We start from the raw sequence: 22282 nt of genomic DNA on the forward strand, positions 1-22282 counted from the left end.
TTGTATGCATGCAATGTGTGTCATCACAACCACAAAGTTAAATCTTAATGATCATGTCTCGGATTACTACTTGACTTCAAGATGGCGTTTATTGTATGAGAAAGGAATAAAACCAGTCCAAGGCATAAATCTGTGGCGACGGTTAGGTCGGTTGCCTGTTCTACCACCACCAGCTAGATTTAACAGAGGACAACCACATGATCGGGCTAGGAGAAAGTCTCCTCATGAGTCTTCATCTAATAAGTACAGGTTAACTCGCCATGGTCGTATTGGAATATGTTCAAACTGTAGAAAAGAAGGACATAATAAGACTAGGTGTCCTAATCCAACTGCACCTCCTCCTTCAAAACGGCCAAGAGGTCGTCCAAGAAAAGAGCAGGTTGTTTATATATTTAAGTAGTTTGTAAATGATTGATGATTTTTTTTAATTGTTTGGTGGTCTAATTATATGCTTGATTCTAGGGAGGTTCATCTCATGTTGGAACTTCTCAAGAAGAATATTCTCAAGCTGGATCATCACAAGGAGGCTCTTCTCAAGTAAGAGATTCACAAGGTGGATCATCACAAGGAAGATTTGGGTTCTCTCTCTAGTCCATGCAGTTTATGTTTTAGACTGTTTATGTGTTTTTTTAAGACTTCATGTACAGTTCACAGTTTGTTCCATTTTTTTCATATACCAAAATCTTATTATGAGATAAGTCTTACATTAATAACGTTTCTGGAAAAAGATTTTTGTTCTTTGTGTTCTTCATGGCTTCGAGTTGTTGTTGAATTGTCAGGAAATCTATCTTGGTCTCAATTTTTGTAAATAGCCTACAAACCCAAAATTTCAACTTGGGAGAAAGTTTTTTGTGGATTTTTCTGGGTTCATTACGTTTCAATCACTTCTTAACGACTCTGTTAATTAATTAACGTGGACTATTTCTGGTCTAAAATTGTTAAGTCAAATACGAATTGAGGAATTAATGTGTAAGTTGGAGAATAAAAGTGTTAATTGCAAATACTTGGGGAATTAAATAGCCATTTTCCCTAAGATCAGCAACATTGAAGGTATTACTTACATTATACTTACCTTGTAGATCCAAAGAGTAGGCATTGTTGTTGATCAGCTTGTGCACTTTGAATGGTCCATCGATCTTTGGGACTAGTTTTGACTCCTTTTCAGCTGGAAATTGTTTACTCTTCAAGTGTACCATTAGTTGTTCTCCAACCTCAAATATCATCCTAAAACAACCATTGGATTTAAGATCATGCATCAAAACATCTCCAGTTCCAGTTCTCGCAAAGATTTTGGACGGAAGAACTGCTAAATCTGGAAGCTGCTCTTTTGTACTTAGCTGGATAATGCCTTGGGTATGATTGATGGTCATCATGGTTAAAGGAAGTGGATCTGGGGTTTCTTCTTGGATCAGTTTGAAGCTGCTAACATCTTGGTGCTCATCTTGATCCAAATCAGGTTGCTTAAATCGTTTGTCTCCCACTTTTTTTTTTTTTTCAGTTTTTCTTATGCGCTTCATGACTGCTCTAAAATCTGTATTTGGCTCTTTTGACAAAGACAAACGAATCATATATGTGTGCTTTTGGATAAAAGCATCTTTAAGCGTTGAGGAAGCTTTAACTACTTCTCCATACTCCGCAAGATCTCCTAAATAAAAAGGAAACAATTTAGGCACATAGGAAAAGATCAAACAGATATTCATGTAGTTGTTATCAAAATGGAGTTTTAAAATGGAGCATCCTTGAGCGATCGAAATTGTTTTCCTGAGATACTTCCAACTTCTAACTCCAAAATGATAAATCATCTGTTGGCATATATCTGGTGGTTTCTCCTTGATTTGAACAAAACATGTTTCTTCTCCCAAGTACTTATGTTTCTCCTTGTAATATGTTCATTTCATAGCAATCATGGAAAAAAACAAGTGCATTATACTTGAAATAGAGAAATCAAAAACATGATCTTTCACCGTTGGTTCACAATACTCAATGAACGGTTTAAAATCACACAACTCTTTATCAAGCAAATTTCTTATTTCAGAAAAAGTTTTAACCATTACATGCTCAGTTTTAGTTCTAAATAGTTCCACTGGAATGTTATATTAAGAAACTCTCAAAGAAGAGTTAAATTCATGAAATTTTTCAAACAACAAACCTTTTGGCTTAAAGAAATTTTCAAGGGCAAATGTTTCAAAAGTTGGAATCATTTTGTCAAAAACAGATTTTGAAACACAAAATTCTTTCACATTTTCTAAACCAAAGCGTTTTTCATCTTGAGCAGAAATCATCACAAAATAATTAGGATTTGTCCTAACCAAATCAATTTCCTTACAGTGCTTTCTTGGGTAGTCACAACGATATGGTATAGGGACTGGATTTGACACAATGTTGATCTGATCCAAATCACTAATTAATGGCAAACTCATTTGTGTTGTTTCTAGTGATTCTTCTTCCTGAACCTGTAAAAAGGAAATAATGCTACTCGGTTTCTCCGGTTCCAAATGCATTAGTTTTTCAAGCACAAATTCAGATTTGATAAAAGAAATATCACACTTAGCTTGAGATGGAGTTGTAGGTTCAGTATGTATAACATGATCATCCTCAGCTACGAACTCATCCTCCTTTTCTTGATATTGCATCGGTTCACCACTTGGTTCAAGCAATGGTTTTAGACTTTTCTCATGAAGGATAATCTGTTCAGGGTCCTTCTTTGGTTGAGATGTTGACTTAGCATTTATCTTCTCGATTTTAATGTACTCGGTTAACGCCTCAAAAAGATCAGAATGCGTCACCACGGATTTACCCTTTCCTTTAGGTCAAGATCTTCCACCTTTGGTTTGACATACAGCCTAAAGTCCTTCTGAGAACCTGTTGTTTCTTCCCGCTGGTAGTTAGTCTTACTTGTTCCAGAACCAGACTTGGAGCTCCTTCTCTTTAACTGATTCTCAAACATGATCGCTTTATGCAACAACTCTTCTAACTGTTACACCCCACTCCAAAAATACACCAAAAAGAAGTACAAACTTGCGTAGCTATTCACATTTCTCTCCTGGCCTGAAGAAGGGAAAAGAGAAAGGGGTGAGTAAAACGAGTTTACTCAGTGAGGAGATCAACTTTGCCCACTGGTCATATAGCAAACACGTTCCAAACATAGACACGACCATTACTTAGCATAGAATCAGAATGTCTAACAAACAATCATCACATCGACGATATGCAACACATAACTCATTTATACTCTTCTTTATCATGCAATCATGCAACTTAAACATCACACTCAGAGCAAGGCCCTTGCGGCACAACTACTCCCACACTTAGAGCAAGGTCCTTATGGCACAACTACTCCCACACTAACATTCTCATTCTCGTTCTCATGCATATGCTTATGCCATTCATAAACTTGTCTTAACATATATCCTTAAACATTAACATCACACTTTCAAGTTACTAACAAGCTAACTTCATCAAGTAATCACAAACCACCCAAAGACTATTCTCGAGCCTATACTTAGCAACTATCGAAGAATATATAAGGAAAGAGGCTGCTGCATAACCGCAAACACCACCTTCACCTGACTCTGAGCTGGCAAGAACTGGAAAGAAAGGCTGAAGCAGCTAGCAACAATCTGAAACTTGCAGCAGAAGAAAAACAGTTCAACACAGATTAGGGTTTCTGGGTTTTGACAGAAGCAGATGATTCTTGACCGACAAGCAACCAACGCAAAAGCTAAGGGTTACCTTTTCCGGTGATAATGATGGCTCAGGTGGCTTTCCTAACACCCCTTATATCTGTAAAAACCGTCGAACTGGCTTGAACTGCTCAGGTATCGCCGAAATTCTTCCACCAAAACCTCAAGTTGAAACTGAAAACTGATTCTAACACTTGGTTAATTTCTGGATTCAGAAACCCTAATCTGTGTTGAACTGTTTTTCTTCTGCTGCAAGTTTCAGATTGTTGCTAGCTGCTTCAGCCTTTCTTTCCAGTTCTGGCCAGCTTAGAGTCAGGTGAGGGTGGTATTTGCGGTTATGCAGCAGCCTCTTTCCTTATATATTCTTCGATAGTTGCTAAGTATAGGCTCGAGAATAGTCTTTGGGTGGTTTGTGATTACTTGATGAAGTTAGCTTGTTAGTAACTTGAAAGTGTGATGTTAATGTTTAAGGATATATGTTAAGACAAGTTTATGAATGGCATAAGCATATGCATGAGAACGAGAATGAGAATGTTAGTGTGGGAGTAGTTGTGCCATAAGGGCCTTGCTCTAAGTGTGGGAGTAGTTGTGCCGCAAGGGCCTTGCTCTGAGTGTGATGTTTAAGTTGCATGATTGCATGATAAAGAAGAGTATAAATGAGTTATGTGTTGCATATCGTCGATGTGATGATTGTTTGTTAGACATTCTGATTCTATGCTAAGTAATGGTCGTGTCTATGTTTGGAACGTGTTTGCTATATGACCAGTGGGCAGAGTTGATCTCCTCACTAAGTAAACTCGTTTTTCTCACCCCTTTCTCTTTTCCCTTCTTCAGGTCAGGAGATAAATGTGAATAGCTACGTAAGTTTGTACTTCTTTTTGGTGTAATTTGGGAGTGGGGTGTAACACTAATTCCACATAGTGTTGCACCTCGAATCTGTCTTTGATGTCTTCGTTCAGGCCTCCCATGAATCTAGACATTGTGGCTTCCTGATCCTCCTGAATATCAGCCCTCAACATCAAAGTCTTCATTTCCTTGTAATATTCTTCTACACTTCTGTTTCCTTGGACCAAATTTCTCAAGCGGGTGTGCAGCTCCCTGTAATAGTGACTTGGCACGAATCTCTTCCTCATTATTGTTTTCATTTGAGTCCATGTCTCAATTGGATAATCTCCTACACGCCTTCTTGTAGTAACCTACTGATCCCACCAACTCAAAGCATAATTCTGAAATTTTGTTGGAGCCACCTTTACTTTGTTCTCCTCTGTGTACTCTTGGCAGTTGAACACAAGTTCAATCTTCTTTTCCCATTCCAGATACTCTTCTGGATTGTTACTTCCTCGGAAAGAGGGAATTCGAAGTTTCAGCCCAGCTAAATTATCCTTAGGAAGAACGGGTTCTTCTCTTTCACGCCTCCTCCTCATGTGGTTGTTCCTTCTAGATGATGATTGACTGTAATAGCTTCCTGACTCCTCAGCATCAGTATGGTTTCTTTGCCCACGACCTGGAGTGAGTTGTGAGAGCTTCAATCAACAACTTGTTGTAGTGGTTGTAGTTGTTTTCCTCTTCTTCCTCATCCCCCATGCCTCTGCAAGAGTTGAAAACAGAAAACAAGTGAAAAGTTCTTTGCAAAAGTGATTGTTCAAAGAAGAAGTTGAAAGGTCAGATTCCAAAAACACAAGATTCCTACAGATCTAATGCATAAATAATAGATCTAACAAGTTTCATCAACAAATCTAACAAGAACAGTAAAAACAAACCCTAAATCAAAATAAACACAAATCGGAAGGTGAAGAGTTTGTTAGACACAACCTGACACAAAGTGGCTCTGATACCACATGATAGGCTCCTGGGTGAGGATCTATTCCCAAGGACTCACTTTTCTAGGTTGTGGAGTGGGATGGACGAAATGATGATGAACAATGGATTGAACTTTGGTGATGCAACATAATTGATAGATGAATGGCAATGACGGTGAAGGGATTTGAAGGGGGATTGAATTGTACTTCCAAGAGAGATGGGAATCTCTTAGACTACAAGATTGAGTATAACTTAGATATGACTCACTAAGAAATAAACAAGTTTAGAAGATATTACACACTCCTCTTTTGGAAGAACGCCTTCTTCTTTCGGCAGAAGCTTCTTAGGTTCAATCTGCTCTATAACTCCTTGTTCCAACCTGTCCATGCTCATATCTCAAAGTAATGTAAAAAAAAATCTCTGAATTTGTTTAAAAAGTTCATGTGTTATAAAAGTACTTTGTTAAGTTTGATGTAGTAACTGTCTTCTGATTTTATCCAAACAGTTATGAATTCTATTTTTTATATTTTTAGTAAAGTATAATATAATTAGTACATGTTTTGTCTCCATGGGTGTTAGTTGCACATTTAGTTATATTTTGGTATTTGTTTTGGTCAAAATAGATAGTATTTAAGATCTAAAAACTGGTTAACATTATAAGTAAATATTTAAAATATGTAACTGAAAATTAATAGAAGCCCAAATAATAGCAAATTAATCAATATATTATCACATTGTAAATGGTTAGGGTATCACATGCTTCTTTTCATTTTTGCTTAAAAGTCTAACGAAAACTTGACGTTAACAAACATGAGAATATGTGAACAACACTTGGATAAGAAATTGCAGAAATGGAGAACTCAAACACACTTGGTTGGACATGATGCAGCGTTTGATATATTACCGAAAGTCATGTGACCAAGGTATTAATTCCCTATGCCTACATGATATATCATGGTTTTTGTGGGTTTTAACCATGATATAAAGAGTCTATTAGAGTCTTTTGATTTGTTTTCTAGGATGTTTTTGAGTCTTTACAGGTTATCTATGATTTTGGCACGGATGGAGCGAAATGAAGCAATTTGGATCGTTTTGGAGCATTTAACCGGAGGAAATCAATTTGGAGTCTGATCCTATGAAGAGCATCGACCGACACCAAAGGAGCATCAGTCGACACCAAGCTGATCCGACACAAGACTTCAAAATTGGAAGTTTTACAAAACTTGCCCGAAGTTTTCCATATTTGCAACATAAGTCCCTGACGTGTTTCTACAATCTTGTGAGATTTTGAGAGCTTTTGGGAGAGAGATCTGAACTACTTTGAGAGAAGAATTCTTGAACTCCCTCTTTACTCTTTTAATTTCAATTGCTTATTATTCAGAATTATGTTTTGTTCTTCATTGAATATGTCTGAGTAGTTTGCTTGTTAGGTTCAAGGTTTTTCACAGGGATTTTATGAATTATTAGATCTGTTTATTTAGGATTCTTTATCTTTCTAGATCTTCATCATATGTTGTTCTTAATGCTAGATCTTTGATTAGTCATCTGGATTTGGATATTAGGACTATTGATTGATATGAGAATATAATTGATTTTCCTGACAAAAACCTTTTGATGAGCAAAATTACTTTCTTCAAAGAGATTTGATTTAGTGATTTTGTGAACAATCTAAACCTGTTTTAAAGTTGATTTTTAACCTAGAATTTTACAAAGAGATTTGGATTTTCTGGTTTTAAATTTAGATAATATTTGCAGTGAGAACTGATTTATTTTACAAAAGAGTTTAGAGTTCTAGATCTGATTTTTAATTGCTTAAATCCTAATTAATTTATTGATTTAATATTTTGTAATTTCCTGAGAAATTCCCTGGACCTAGATTTTTGATCATTTGAATTTACAACCTCTGATTTAATATTTTGCATTGCCTTTTTAATTTAAATCATCTTGTTTAGCGTAATAACAAAACTCTATAATTTATTGTGTTTGATCTTGAGTCTCTGTGGAATTCGACCCCTAAGTATTACAGTGACTTCTTAATTTGAGAGAGTAGCTCTAGGGTAAATTTGAGCATATCACTACACATGGAGAAAAGAATTTTGAGAAATTTCAGTTAGGAGCTCAGCATTTAAAATGTTGATATATATAAAAGAATCATATATCTCAGAACGATAAATCTTAAAGCAACATAGCTCAGAAATGTGTGGTATTTAAGGAAGAAAAACCATTTGGATGGTATTTTAGGATATTTCTTTACTATTAGTGAAACAAAAACTAATATAAAAAGATAAAGAAGGATTAGATTCTCGGACATAGAAAGACAGTACACTAAGATCTTAATATTATCTGGTTAACAAGCCAATATAAATTAGCACCAATGGCGGATCCAAAAGAAAAATTAGTACGGGCACATTTTGAGTAGTGAATATATTTGTAAAATTTAATTTTTACAAAGTTACTGAAAATTGCATAACTTTTATAATATAAATATAATTTTGATTGATTTTTATATCTCTTATATACATATATCTATTTTAAATATATATTAGTTTTATATATCACACTAAATTTAGATTCTAAAATGTTACATAACTTTGACGAAAAAATATTTACATTACAAGATATTAAAAATCCTAAAAAGCAATTACTAAATTATATATATTTATATTTATATATATATTACTATATTAGAATGTAGTGATTTATTTTAATAATTTAAAAGTGAAACACAAAAGACAACTATATGAAAGAAACCTACTTGTGAACATATATTTTTTTTGGTAAGAACAGGGGGAAAACCCCATTTTATTAAGAACCAAAGAAAAAATTACACAGCAACTAAACGACATCGTAACAGACCATCATCGTCCTTCCGAGAAATCGGAACAAGCTCCATTGGGATCAAATCAAAAGAATGAAAACCTAAAGGCAACAAGAACGCATAGTTCGCCAATCCGTCAGCAAGACAATTGGCCTCCCTATACACGTGTGAGATACATACTACCCAGTCCCTCGTAAGAAAGCCATGACACAACCGTACCAGGAATGACAGCGGGTGAGATTCCCAAATCCCCGCTGTTAAGAAACCAACCACCAACTTCGAATCCACTTCTAACTCCAACAGCGTAATCCTCCTCTCCTAAGCAATGTATAAACCATAGTAAACTCCCCATAGTTCTGCCAAAGGAGCCGAACACCGCCCAATGTTTAAGACGAAGCCACCGCACCAATGCCCCTGCTCATCCCTCAGAACACCCCCATCAGACGCTGGACCCGGGTTACCCAGCCACTCGGAGGTCGTACCCATCGTATTTGCTGTTCTACCCTGTCCCTAGTGGCCATACCCTCTCCAACTCTCTCATTAGCACGAGATACCTCCTTCGCTTGATCCTTAACAAACTGAACTCGATCCTGCCAAAGCCTAGTCTCTCCAAAAATATTCCCACACGTCCATTTCCAGCCCCACCAAACTGCTATAGCAAAGAGAGTAGCTCCCAGTCCAGCCATCTGGTCCTCCTGACACACACCCGCATATACCCATTCAAGGAGCGACTTAGAGAAAAACGCTTGTACCTGAATCACTGGTAAAAGACGAGTCCATAATCCTGCCCATAGCAGGGCAATCACGAAGAATATGCAATACAGTCTCCACCCCGCCATGACACACTTGACATATCTTCGTGTCACACAAATGTCTTCTAAACCTCTCCTCGTTAGTCATCAACACCTGATTCCCTACCAGCCACAAAAATACTCTCACCCTTTCCGGTACAGCCACCCGCCACACTCTCTTATAGAACCATGACACATTCTGTCTTGGAGTATCATCCCTCGTCAACAGAGCATAGGCTGATTTAACAGTAAATTTACCATCTGCAGTCCCACACCAAGACAATCTGTCACGAGCCCCAGTAACATTATCCACCACTATCGCTGCCAATTCTTACATTTGGTTCTCTGAAACATATGGTGAGATGCGAGCAATGTCCCAACCCACTCCCTCTCGCCATAAATCCCTCACCATCAAGTTCTGCATGCCATTTGGAATATCCCCGGGTACCAAATCCACCAGTGGTCTCACCCATAACCACTTACCAGTCCAAAACTTTATATTCCTCCCATCCCCCTTTGTCCTTTAAGCACCACCTCCCGCAAACCGATACCTACACTCCTCCAATTAGAAGACCAGTTGCTTCAGACATTCATCCAAGTAATATCATGGATGTCCCCCACTTTATATTTACTCCGCACAATCCTAGCCCACAAACTCGTTTGGTCGTGTAAGAGACGCCAACCAATCTTAGGCAACAGAGCTTTATTCATGTCACAGGCTTTCCTGATGCCAAGCCCACCCTCTTCTTTCGGTAAACAAACGCGATCCCACGCCACTAAGTGTTGTTTACGCTGGTCCACACTGCTCCCCCATAGAAAATCTCGAGAAACGTGATCTAACTGATTCAAAGTGCTCATTAGTAACTTGATTGTACTGATCGAGTGGATAGGAATCGAAGATAAAACAACTTTGGTGAGTGTAAGTCGTCCGACAAAGCTCAGAAGGCGCCCTTTCCAACCTGATAACCTCGAAGAAACACACTCAAGAACCACCCCAAATGTCTCCTTATTTATCCTCTTTTGAAGGATTGGCATGCCTAGATAATTACCGAGGTTCCTTGTCGCCTGAATGCCACTCACCTCACTAACACGCAACCGCAACTCTCTTGAAACATTCCCAGAGAAAAATATTTTTGATTTTTCCAAACTCACCTTCTGCCCTGAAGCTTCGCAAAATCTTTCCAACACACCGCGTATCACACGAACCTGCGAGACAAACGCTTATGCAAAGAGGATTAAATCGTCAGCAAAGCAAATGTGCGAGAGCCTCAGACCCCCTCTTGAAAAACTGAGTGGCTTCCATTTTTTATCCTCGATTGATCCCTCTACCAAGTGACAGAGCCTTTCCAAATAGAGAACAAAGAGATAGGGAGACAAAAGATCTCCCTGTCTTAACCCTCTTAATGGCCTAAACGACTCAGTACACTCTCCATTCATCAGCAAACTCATTGATGGTCCTGATACACAAGCCATAATCAAACGGATCCATAGATTTGAGAGACCAGCAACATTGAGCTTATCCTCTAAAAAATCCCACCTGATTCGAGACCAGCAGCATTGAGCTTATCCTCTAAAAAATCCCACATGATTCGATCATAAGCCTTCTCTAAATCAAACTTCAACAACATCCACCCTTTTGTGCCTTTCTTATGACGCATAGAATGGACTGCTTCCTGGACCACAACAATGTTATCTGTACTAAGCCCGCCTGGAATGAAACTTGCTTGGGCCAGACCTATCAACTTAGACATAACACATTTTAACCTTCCCACCATAGTCTTGGTAATGATCTTGAACAATACATTACACAAGCTTATCGGTCGAAACTGAGTGATTCTTTCGGGCTTCACCACTTTGACAATCAACTCCACCAACGCATCGTTAGCCTTTGGTGGTAAAGTACCTGTCTCAAAGAAATCCAATGCAAACCGTACTACTGACTCCCCAACCACGTCCCAACATTGTTGATAAAAAACAGGTTGGAAACCATCCGGTCCCGGAGCTTTATACTTCCCCATCCTGCTCATCGCACACTCTACCTCCACTCTTGTTAAAGGTTTACTCAACAACAGTTTGTCATCATATGACGGCCGTGCAAAGCCTAGTATTGCTAACTTCTCAATCTCCTGCTCCACATCCTCTAGAGAATATAACCGTCGAAAGTACTCCACAGCTAACCTCTCAATATCTTTAGCATTAGAGACCCACCTTCCCTCAGCATCACGCAACATATCAATACGGTTCCTGCGCCGTCGAAGAATTGTTGACACATGAAAAAATTGAGTGTTTCTGTCCCCATGAACCACCCATTTTTCCCTTGACTTCTGGAACCAAAGGAGCTCTTCATGTTCCAACACCACATCAAACTCTTTTAATAAAACCGTTTCTCTCTCCAGAAGCTCATCACTAGGGAATTGCTCAATCAAGCCTTGTACCGCTTGTATCTCTCCTACCAACTTCTCCTTTCGCTGTTGTACCTCACCAAACACTTCCTTATTCCATCTTTGTAAGACTCTTCTCAAACTACACAATGCCTCCTGGGTCGTCAAACTCCTATTCAAAGACGTATCCACCAGATCCTTAAACCCGGGATGACTCAGCCAAGCTGCTTCAAAGCGGAAAGGACGTCTTCTCCTATCCATAGCGACCTCAGGTGACAACTGCAAGTACAAAGGAGTGTGGTCTGATGCAAGGAAAAGCAGGTGAGTAACTCTAGCTTCCTGCCACTTCAAGCGAGAGTGAGAACAACATAGAATGCGATCCAATCTCTTTGCCACAAAGGACTGTTCCACTTGACCCTGTCGCCAAGTGTACCGATGCCTCTGAAGCCTAAATCAATTAAAGACAACTCATGGATCCACTCCCCAAAAGCTAAAGAATCTGGCAATAAACGACCATTTCCTCCAGTTCTTTCGTCCAACCGAACAATTGAGTTAAAGTCTCCACCGATTACAACATGTCCAACCACACTCCGAACCACCTCTGTCATATTTTGCCATAAACCACTTCTCCTGCTCACCGTCGGAGCAGCGTAAACAACAATTAAATTGAGGATCTCCTCCCCATTCATAATTTTTGCCTGAATGAACTGATATGAAGTTTCAACCACCTCCACAACTCTGACCTCGGTCCTCCACAACAACCAAAGACCTCCACTCTGACCTACTGCATCAACTCGAAAATTGTGATCAAACCCGAGCCCTCGACAAATCTGGCCCGCACGATCCCCACCAGCATGCGTTTCAAACACCGCCAACACATCCCCCTTAAATTTCTTCAATAGGTATCGAATAGATATCCTAAAATTGGGTTTCTTCGCCCCCCGACAATTCCACATTAGACAATTCATGATTTCTTTTTAAAATTCCAACAGAAAAGCCGGGGAGAACTGTTATGTACTCCTTGATCCCTTCTCCACCTCCACCGGACCTTGCCCACCAGCCACAACTGAACTCGGCAACCCTGTTCGTGGTTCAATTGGCGAGCGCTCATCCCCTCCACCGGTGTGAGAACCAGACTCTTATCATCCCAAACCATAGGATCTTTACTCACGACTCCCACACCAGGGCGACTAACATGCTCCGATTCCATTCGTAGCCGTTACCGTTAACAAACAACTCCTCCGCTCCCGTAATTGGGCCAAAGACTAATCCTCGAGTTGGTCCAACAATTCTATGATGGGCCTTGTGTGATATCCTCTTCACTCCCTTCCCCGTAACACCTGTTTTACCTTTATTTCCCTCACGAGGGCCACTCCGTCCCAACTCGGCAGTAGCTCCAAACACTACTGGTTTCGCTTGTACCGCACGCTTCCCATCTTTCATATGATTCAGTGTATTCATATTTTCCTTATTTCCTCCTCCCTCACTCGAAGCTTTCCTTAGCTCTAACATTGCGATATCTTCCTCCAACATGCCAAAACTATTCGACACAGGGATATTATCAGATCCACCACCATTAAGAGGTTCCCTTAACACACGATCCGATTTTCCTTTTGTGGTCACCCCCGTAGAAGTTTCCTTATTCGACCCCATAGCTGTACGACGTCCCGCCCTCCTCACCGGAGTGAAACCATCCCCCAACGGCGTTTCACCCCCGGTCGGCGTGCCTTCCCTCATACCCATAGTCTCTGATACCACCATAGCTTGCGACTGGTGCTCGACAACCTTCTCCTTAACCCTACGCGGACAGGAGTGAACCATATGTCCATACAAGCCACAACCAGAGCAAATGCTAGTTAACCCCTCATATGCAACGAAGTACCTCTCCCCATTGATTAAAATGGTACCCTTCAGCGATCTCTTCATGTTCACTTCCACACACACCCGAGCAAAACATCCCCGTTCAAAGTTTAGTGTCGTAGCATCGACCTTGAGGGGGTTCCCCAAACCTTTAGCAATATCCAATAATATTTGGTTATGGTAAAAGTTAACTGGCAAATTCGACAAACGAATCCACACCGGCGTCGTGTCAATATCATTCCTCATGGGGTCAAACTCTGGAGACCAAGCCTGCACCATAAGGTAGCTACCAAACGTCTGCCATGGCCCTCCAGTGAGTGCCCCCACATACTCCTCCTCCGACTCAAATCTGATCATGAAAATTGCCGAGAGAGATCCAAAACATACATCATTCCCTTCGGCTTCCATAGCTCTCGTAGCTTACAACTTAAAGCCGCAATCGAAACATTCACCCCCAACACCTTAACGATCATACACCTTTCCCACAACCCATTCATAGCCTCCATCACTTTATTCCTATCGTAACCACCGGTTCCCCATCCTCCCCATTCGGGAACTCCAGCCGTATCCTCTCCGAGACAAAACCAGCATCAAGGACATCCTCTGGAGTCTTCATACCTCCCATATTCGTACCCCTCACTCGAGCCACCCAAGAACCCTGCCCATCAGGAGGGTCTCCCGGAGGCCTACTTCGCTCACCAGCATCCTCCATCGTCGCATCTTGCTCATGTATCCCCAAAACCCTAGTCGCCTCCTTTTCTCCCATTTGTACTTGTGAACATATGAATAAAGGAAATATTGACCAATAAAATAAAATAAAGGAAATATAATATTTCCTCCGATTCAATTTATTTGTCGATTTGTCGTCGTTTAAGGTTTTTGTACACAAATTAAAAAAAATATTAAAATTTTTGTTTTAGTCTTTATTAATAATTTTTTAATTTTTTTAGTTGATCAAAACATTAAAATAGTTGGAATAAAATTAGAAACTTTATCACATATCTGTATTAAAAATTTTAAATGACAACTGTATGAAACAAAATTTTAACTCTAAAACGACAACTTAAAAGAAAGGAAAGGAGTATATATATAGCAAATTGGTAATCATATAAACATCATTCTCAACACCTATAGACTCTCCATCAATAGCCAAGACCTCACAAAAAATACATACATAATTTTTTTTTTTTAAACAACCTGGGCACGTGCCCCACCCTATGCCTCTCTACGTTCGCCTCATTCAGCACATCAATTAAAAACATCTTCGCTAGTTTAGGATGTACTTATGACTAAATCTTTACATAAGTGTAACTCGTTCCGTATATGTAGTTCATTCGTGAGCAAAGTTAAAATCGTTGATTGTACTGTACAATCGAGGGCATTTTGGAGATTGTTTCATAAATTTCTATTATAAATTTAAAAATATATAAAAAAATTCTACTATAATGAATTTGAAAGATCTATCACTCTTTGCATACATCATCCGAAGTCACTTGCTCCATAAAAATGAAATAATGTTTCATAACAACAGTAGAAAGCCGAGTAAAATTGGTAATCGAGAATCGAGTGTACCTATAGCTTAAATAAACCATTCAACATGTTATGCCAAAAGTTGGGAGTATGTTACTTATACTTATATTGGATGAAGCATCTACTTGCTGGTTGCGGCCGTTAAATATATTGTTACATAATCGGTCTTTCTAGTGAAAAGTTTGTTTGTCCTAGTGGTAAAAACAGTGTAATATAAACATCTTAGATATCATGAGTTCAAATCCAAAAAAAAAAATTTGGGCTTGTGGTCCTAGAATTCTCTATAACTGCTCTTTCACCTACGTACTAGTTTATGTCAATATCATTTAGTTGTAGGGAGCCTCAATTAGCATTTACCGGATCAGACATATCTTATGTTGTCACACGTTTTTCTTGCAATTTATGCGTTGCCCAACTTCATACCATTGATAGGCTACCAAACGGGCTCTTCGTTACCTTGCTGGAACATCCAACCATGGTACTTTTATACACAACTACAAGGATTCACCAATGACTCTTCATGCTTTCTCAGATACGGTTTGGACAGGTGATACTGATGACTTTGTTTCTACCAATACGTTCTATTGGTCTTCCAAAAAGCAAAAAGGAGTTGCTTGATCGCCGATGGAAGCTGAATATCGATTTGTTGCAAATACATCCTGTGAACTATGATATATTGTGATAATATTGGTGTCACATATCTTTGTGCAATCCGGAATTTTACTTAAGAATAAAGCATATCGCTTTAGGCCTTGTTCTTTAGCTGAAATAGCGACTGTGACTGTGTAAAACGATGGTGAACGTAAAAATTATGAAAGCAAAACGACAATTTAAAACTGTAATAAAGGTGACGCCGGAGAAAATGGAAGTGGGATTAAAAAAGCTGGAAGCGGGATACAGCGACTTAGGAGTCGTCAAAAAAACCAGCGATCAGAAACTACTTTCACGTCATCAGTTCCAAAAAACTCAGCGACTGATTTTTTTAAAAACTGTGTCGTCCGTTCAGCTTCCCCCTCTTTAATTTTCAGTCGCAGACGCTATTGCAGCGATCAATAAAAGAACACCTTACTCTCACATCATTCAGAATCTCATTCAAGTGGGTGCTTTAATTTGTGTGTCTCTCATGTCAACCCATGATCAGCTAGCAGATGGACTGACAAAATCGTTACCTAGGACTCAATTTCAAAAGGCTTGTTTCATGATTGGCGCGACTAAAGTCCTTACATCTTAAGAAATATCAAAAATAAAAGTCCTTACATCTTGAGGTGTATCAAAAATATTCTCATATCTATGATTAACGTATGTTATGGATCTATTTAATTATGTACAGCTTTTTTATACTGCAACTAGTATTTAACTCGTGGTACACCAGGGGACAATGATTTAATTTTATTTATAATATTTTTTTATTTTAGCGGTATTTAATTTAGTAATAAAATTATATATTTTTAATTTTTTATATTTTTATATTTAAGCGGTGATACAATTATTCTTAAAATATTATAATTTTATCAGGATAAAACACTAAAATTATGAATTATAACTGTTTGTATAATGTATAATTAATCAGAATACTATTTTTTATTTATTTAAAATAATACTATATTATTGTTTTGTTTGATATAATTATTTAATTTAACTGATTGTTTATTTTTCAGTGTGTAGAGTTTAATGATTGATTTTTCTATTTTTATTTTATTTTGGGACACATATATATAAAAGAAATTTGCTTATTGCTTTTTATTTTATCAATTTACCATATTTTACTTATTGCTTTTAGTGAAATTTTGTAGGGACTAAAATTTTAAATAAGCAAAATTAAAAGGATATAACCGAAAATGTACTTCATAAATGTATATATAAATTAGTCTCTTATAACCCTACCTAGCTACTCCCTCTATATAATTAGTTACTCTTAATTATATTCAACATTCATATTTAATTTAGAACGTATCTAAAAGACTAAGGTTCGAGTCTTTTCACTGCGATTTCAACTATCCTTATCTATTGTGGGTGCCGTCAGTAACAATTACCCGACTCGTTCACAAGTTTTGGAAATCAGTTTTGAGTTTTAGTTTAAAGTTGCATATTCTATGAAGAAGAACATTATATGAAACCAACAGTATTTGGTATGAAATTAAATATAGTAGGTAGGTACAACATTCATCTCCTTCCTGCCAACAAATTAATTGTTCATAAATATTTGTGAACACGTTCACATCTTTCTCATGGACCAAATTAAAGATCTGAGCAGGCTCGTAATTAGATGAGTTGTGTGGTCGATATTGTACCCTTTTAAGTCTTATATATGCCATTCAACTACTCGAAACTTATCTCTCTCCATGCCAACACTACAATAGCATACAGTATTAATTAATTAGTAAAGTATAGATCATTAATCAAATTATTAAAAAATGATAAATACGAACTTGAGATCAATGTTAAACAAATTCAACTGGATCATAAAGATCAGCGAGTTGGTTAAATTCAAATAGACATGAGCAGAATTAATTCTTAGTGCAATAGTTTTTTCTGTAAAGCTACAACGATCTAGCACCAAAACGAACAAGTGGAGTTCAAACCAAGGTGCCAAAAATTTAAGTTTTGTTTATATTTAAACTAACAAAAAGTTTCAAAGCCCAAGATAAAAAGTTATTTTTTCTTTTTCTTCTCGGCTTTGTCTCAAGTGGTGAACTTGTGGGTTCTATAGCTGAAAAATGTTTAAGGATGCATTTTCATTGTGCGTTATGTAGAGACCACCCAATTTCAGCCTTGTTGTTAAGTTTCTTGGTAGGGACATTAATTAGTTTCTTTTATAACGCAAAAATTAAATCAAGTTTTTTTGAATAAATATGTGAATTTTCATTAAATGAAGAGATGAACTTTGCATCTACATTAACATTTTTAAAGTATATTTTAAAGAAAATATTTGTTTTAGTAAATATTTACAATGCCATTATTATATTTATGTATCTAAACAACTTTACAATTAATTCCCAATACTATCCATATAACCAAACATAGCTAAAATATTTTAACATTAATTGTAAAATTATCCATATAATTGTAACATCCACGAGCGGAATTTGGGGATGGGTGTCGATCGACACCAGGGGTGTGTCGATCGACACCAGCTCTTCTGGTCCGACCAAGTTATTTTAATTCGCAATTTTGGATTGATTTGGTTTGATTGGTTTGTCCAAACCGAGTATATAAGCAGAGAAGCAACGAAGTTGAGGGTTTGGAGAGTGTTTTTGTGGCCGCTTGCGAGAAGAAAAGAGAGAAAGGCGAAAACTTGTGAGTTGAGAGGATTTTGGCTTGTTCTTAGTGATTTTGGTGATATATGTGGTTGTGGAAGGGAGAGTTGTTGCTGGGAACGAAGGAGAAGCTTCTTAAGGTGTTGTTTCCACCGTTTCTCAACCAAATCTTCCTGCAAAAGAGGTGAGTGCTTGGTCATAGCTGATCTAAGCCTTAGATCCATTTTGTTTTGGCTGTTCTTTGTTGTTTGTGGTGCTTTGCTTGTGTGGGTTGGTTGGTTTCATGTTTCCATAGGTTCCTAAAACATTTGGGAGAGTTTGGAACGAATTAGAGGCGATTCGAAACAGGGGTTCGACGTTCGACTTCTTGCAAATCGTATCTGTGAAGGTGGTATCGATCGACACCTGTTAAGTGTCGGTCAACAAAATGGCCGTGCCTGTATCGGTCGACACCGACCTAGCGTAAGTCGACACCGACTTAGCGTAGGTCGACACCAGACATGTCCACTTCTTCAATGGGTCATAATCGGGGCCAGCTCATACGTGTATGCCATTTAAATCAGTATATATCGGGTTTTGTTTTATATCAACATCATACATTATGTGGGTAGTTAGATATAATAAATTACATTTTTTTTTAAAAAAACGTTATATCCTCATGGATGCATCTTTACCTACAACAAATAGTTAAAAAAAAAAAAAGTTATAGTAGCCAGGGACCAACAATTATGTCAACAGTATACACCAAAATAACATAAATGTAGCTCGAACAGTACTAATGGAATCGCATTCTATTAATACGCTTCCACATGTTGGCATGAAAGTGTATTTTGATTTCTAAAATATGTTGAACTTTCAAAAAAAAAAAAAAAAAAATCAAATGGGCAATTAAAACATATCTGATAGATTTGTATAGAAATTTATTGGGCTACGATTGCTAATAAATTTATGTTGGACAAACTGCATACATAACGTCACGTACGTGTATGACTAAAACTATTAGAGACTTCATTTCTTGCAAATGGTTAACGTACAAGTACATATTTTTTCTTTTCTTTTAAATTTAAGGCAACTCCAATCTAATTTTTGTCCTCTGTTACTATCTTTATAATTACTGATGTACAATAGTAATAGCAAAATGTCCAAGTAGTATACTCTTCGGTTTTCTTATTTTCCACATATAATTTTTATTTAATATATTTTCTTCTAATTTTTTTTTGTCAACCATTGGACCACAACATGCCAGCCCATTAGCCTAATTCCTACATTTGTAGAGAACGAAACTCGATCCTTGGTGTGATGGTGCCTTATGCATTAAAGACTTACTATTGGCCACTACATTATGGTCATTTCAGCATATACTTAATTATTTCTCTATCTAATTTGTTGATCAATTTGAAGTTTATGAAGACAATTTCTGTTAAAACAACAGCTATTATGAAATGATATTTAGAAACCAAATGGTTTTTATAAATAAAATGGAAGGACTTAATTTAAAAAACTACATAAAAGGAACCCACGAAGGTAGCAACCACAAAACCCTAACCTCATACCAAACCTCATTTACTACTTATAATAATATATAAAAAAAAAGACAGAAGGACAAAATATGAATGCTATAAAATCGAAGTAGTACTGCAAAAGGTTGGAGAATCATAAACAAAAAAACCATAAAAATGGAAAAATATATGGAGAGAGAAGAGCCAATGGAGCCGCTTAGCCCAATGTCACATATGCTAAGTTCCCCAAATTTCTTCATTGTTATAAGTTTTGGGTTTAAAATTAGATGCAACCCATCGAAATTTGTTGAAGGCATCAACAACTCATTGATCAATGCTCCCAGATTCTCTAGCAAAATGGTAATTTATAAATATTCTATACGTACGCATGCATTTTGTTATATATATACTATAGCTAGAATTTTGGTATATACATATAATAAGTATAAACATACTGAATAAGATATATATAAAGAATTCTTCACTGACTAATAGAATTAAATTTGTTTCTATCTCTTTAGTATGCAAATATCACAAGTATATTATTTAGGGATCATAATTTTTCTTGCCTTTTCAGGAGATAGACTACAAGAGAAAAGGAGAACCGGTGTGGATTCCTGTTAAAGTTCGAGTAGAAGATCATATAATTGTGCCGGATCTTGACTATCCCAATATTGAAAATCCTGATCAGTTCATAGAAGATTATATTTCAACAATTGCTAACATTCCAATGGACATGTCCAAACCACTTTGGGAATTTCATTTGCTCAACGTAAAGACATCAAAAGCAGAATCTTTGGCTATAGCAAAAATACATCACTCAGTTGGTGATGGAATGTCTCTTATGTCTCTCTTACTTGCTTGTTCACGAAAAACATCAGACCCCGACGCACTAATTTCTAGTACCGTGGCTACAAAGAAACCTGTTAATTCCATGGCTTGGTGGTTGGTTGTTGGGTTTTTGTTTTTAATAAGAGTCACCTTCACCACTATTGTTGAATTTTTCAAGTTAATTCTTACAGTATGCTTCATGCAAGATACCAAAAATCCTATTATGGGTAATCCCAGTGATGGATTTCAATCTTGGAAGCTTATCAATCGGATAATAAGTTTTGATGATGTCAAGTTTGTGAAGGACACAATGAACATGGTATGTATAGTAATTATTATCTTGCTTTATATATTGATCACTCATTTCAGTTTTACGTACACTTTATCTAACAACTTCATAATATTCAAAAATTTTCAGAAGGTGAATGATGTTCTTCTTGGAATGACACAAGCAGGTCTTTCACGATATTTGAGTAGCAAATATGGTTAATTCAAACTCCTTTCTCCTTTTATCAGTATCTATCATTTACCATATACCTTCTTTTTTCAATTATTTTTTTTTACCATAAAAAAAATCCACACACCACATTACCTATAATATTTTTTTTCTTCAATTATTTTATTTTCGATATGTAATCACTTCCTATAATATTAAAAACCAGAGGTACTCAATCACTCAAACCATAATTACATCATAATTCATAGTATTTGAACATCCTCAATAATACTTCTAATATTTGATCATTGTTGACAGATGGATCAAAGGCCGAGAAGAAAGAGATCTTAGAAAAGCTCCGTGTTCGTGGTGCTGTAGCTATAAACTTAAGACCAGCAACAAGGATAGAGGTGATAGTCATCATGTTCATAGTTATATACAATCATACAAAACCAAAATTTTAATTAATTTTAAGTGTAAAGTTTAATAAAATATGAAAATGTAGGATTTGGCTGACATGATGGCGAAGGGTTCGAAGTGTAGGTGGGGAAACTTCATAGGAACTATCATATTTCCTTTGTGGGTGAAATTCGAGAATGATCCATTGGAGTACATCCGACGAGCCAAAGCTACAATGGATAGGAAAAAAATATCTCTCGAAGCGTTTATTTTCTATGGAATCATAAAATTCACCTTGAAATTGTTTGGAGGAAAGGTGAAAATATACAAAACCGATATGAGCAATGTCTATTCGATACAACTTAATGCATTTAACTAATTTTTCTTTTACTGTAAGAAATTAACAGGTAGTAGAAGATTTTGGAAAGAGGATATTTGGTCACACATCCTTGGCATTTTCAAATGTGAAAGGTCCCGATGAAGAAATAAGTTTTTTTCACCATCCGATTTCATATATCGCGGGAAGTGCATTAGTTGGATCACAAGTAAGTACAACTGATTTCATATATACTTAAATCATTCCTTTTATGAAGTACATTTGTTTACTCTTCTAAAAGATTATGAAACTTTTGATGAAGTTAAATTAACTAATTGTTTCTTTTATTTTGTTTTTGTGATGTTTAAGGCTCTCAATATCCATTTCATAAGCTACGTAAACAAGATTGTCATCAATCTAGCTGTTGACACAACAACTATTCCAGATCCACATAGACTATGTGATGATATGGTAGAAGCACTCAAGATCATCAAATATGCTGCCATGCAAGAGAAAAGATCTCGTAAAAGCGAAGTTTAAAAAACATCACCTGATGTTTGATCAAACCTATGAAATGTATAACAAATATGAACTTTTCTGTTTCAGTTAAAAAATGTAAAAAAAATAATATATATATATATATGTGATGTAGTGCAAGTTTGTTAATTTGGTTTGATCTAA

At 36.9% G+C, this 22282-nt stretch overlaps 1 protein-coding gene across 1 annotated transcript; it reads left to right on the forward strand.

The window, feature by feature from the left end:
• Positions 19671-22282, forward strand: LOC104719346 (O-acyltransferase WSD1). Its single transcript, XM_010437257.1, has 7 exons — positions 19671-19979; positions 20197-20769; positions 20869-20935; positions 21205-21296; positions 21392-21601; positions 21693-21830; positions 21971-22282. Exons 1-7 carry the CDS (start codon positions 19797-19799, stop codon positions 22139-22141), a joined length of 1434 nt encoding a protein of 477 aa, XP_010435559.1. The 5' UTR covers positions 19671-19796; the 3' UTR covers positions 22142-22282.

This window comes from Camelina sativa, chromosome 10, assembly GCF_000633955.1.
Source record: "Camelina sativa cultivar DH55 chromosome 10, Cs, whole genome shotgun sequence".
NCBI lineage: Eukaryota > Viridiplantae > Streptophyta > Magnoliopsida > Brassicales > Brassicaceae > Camelina > Camelina sativa.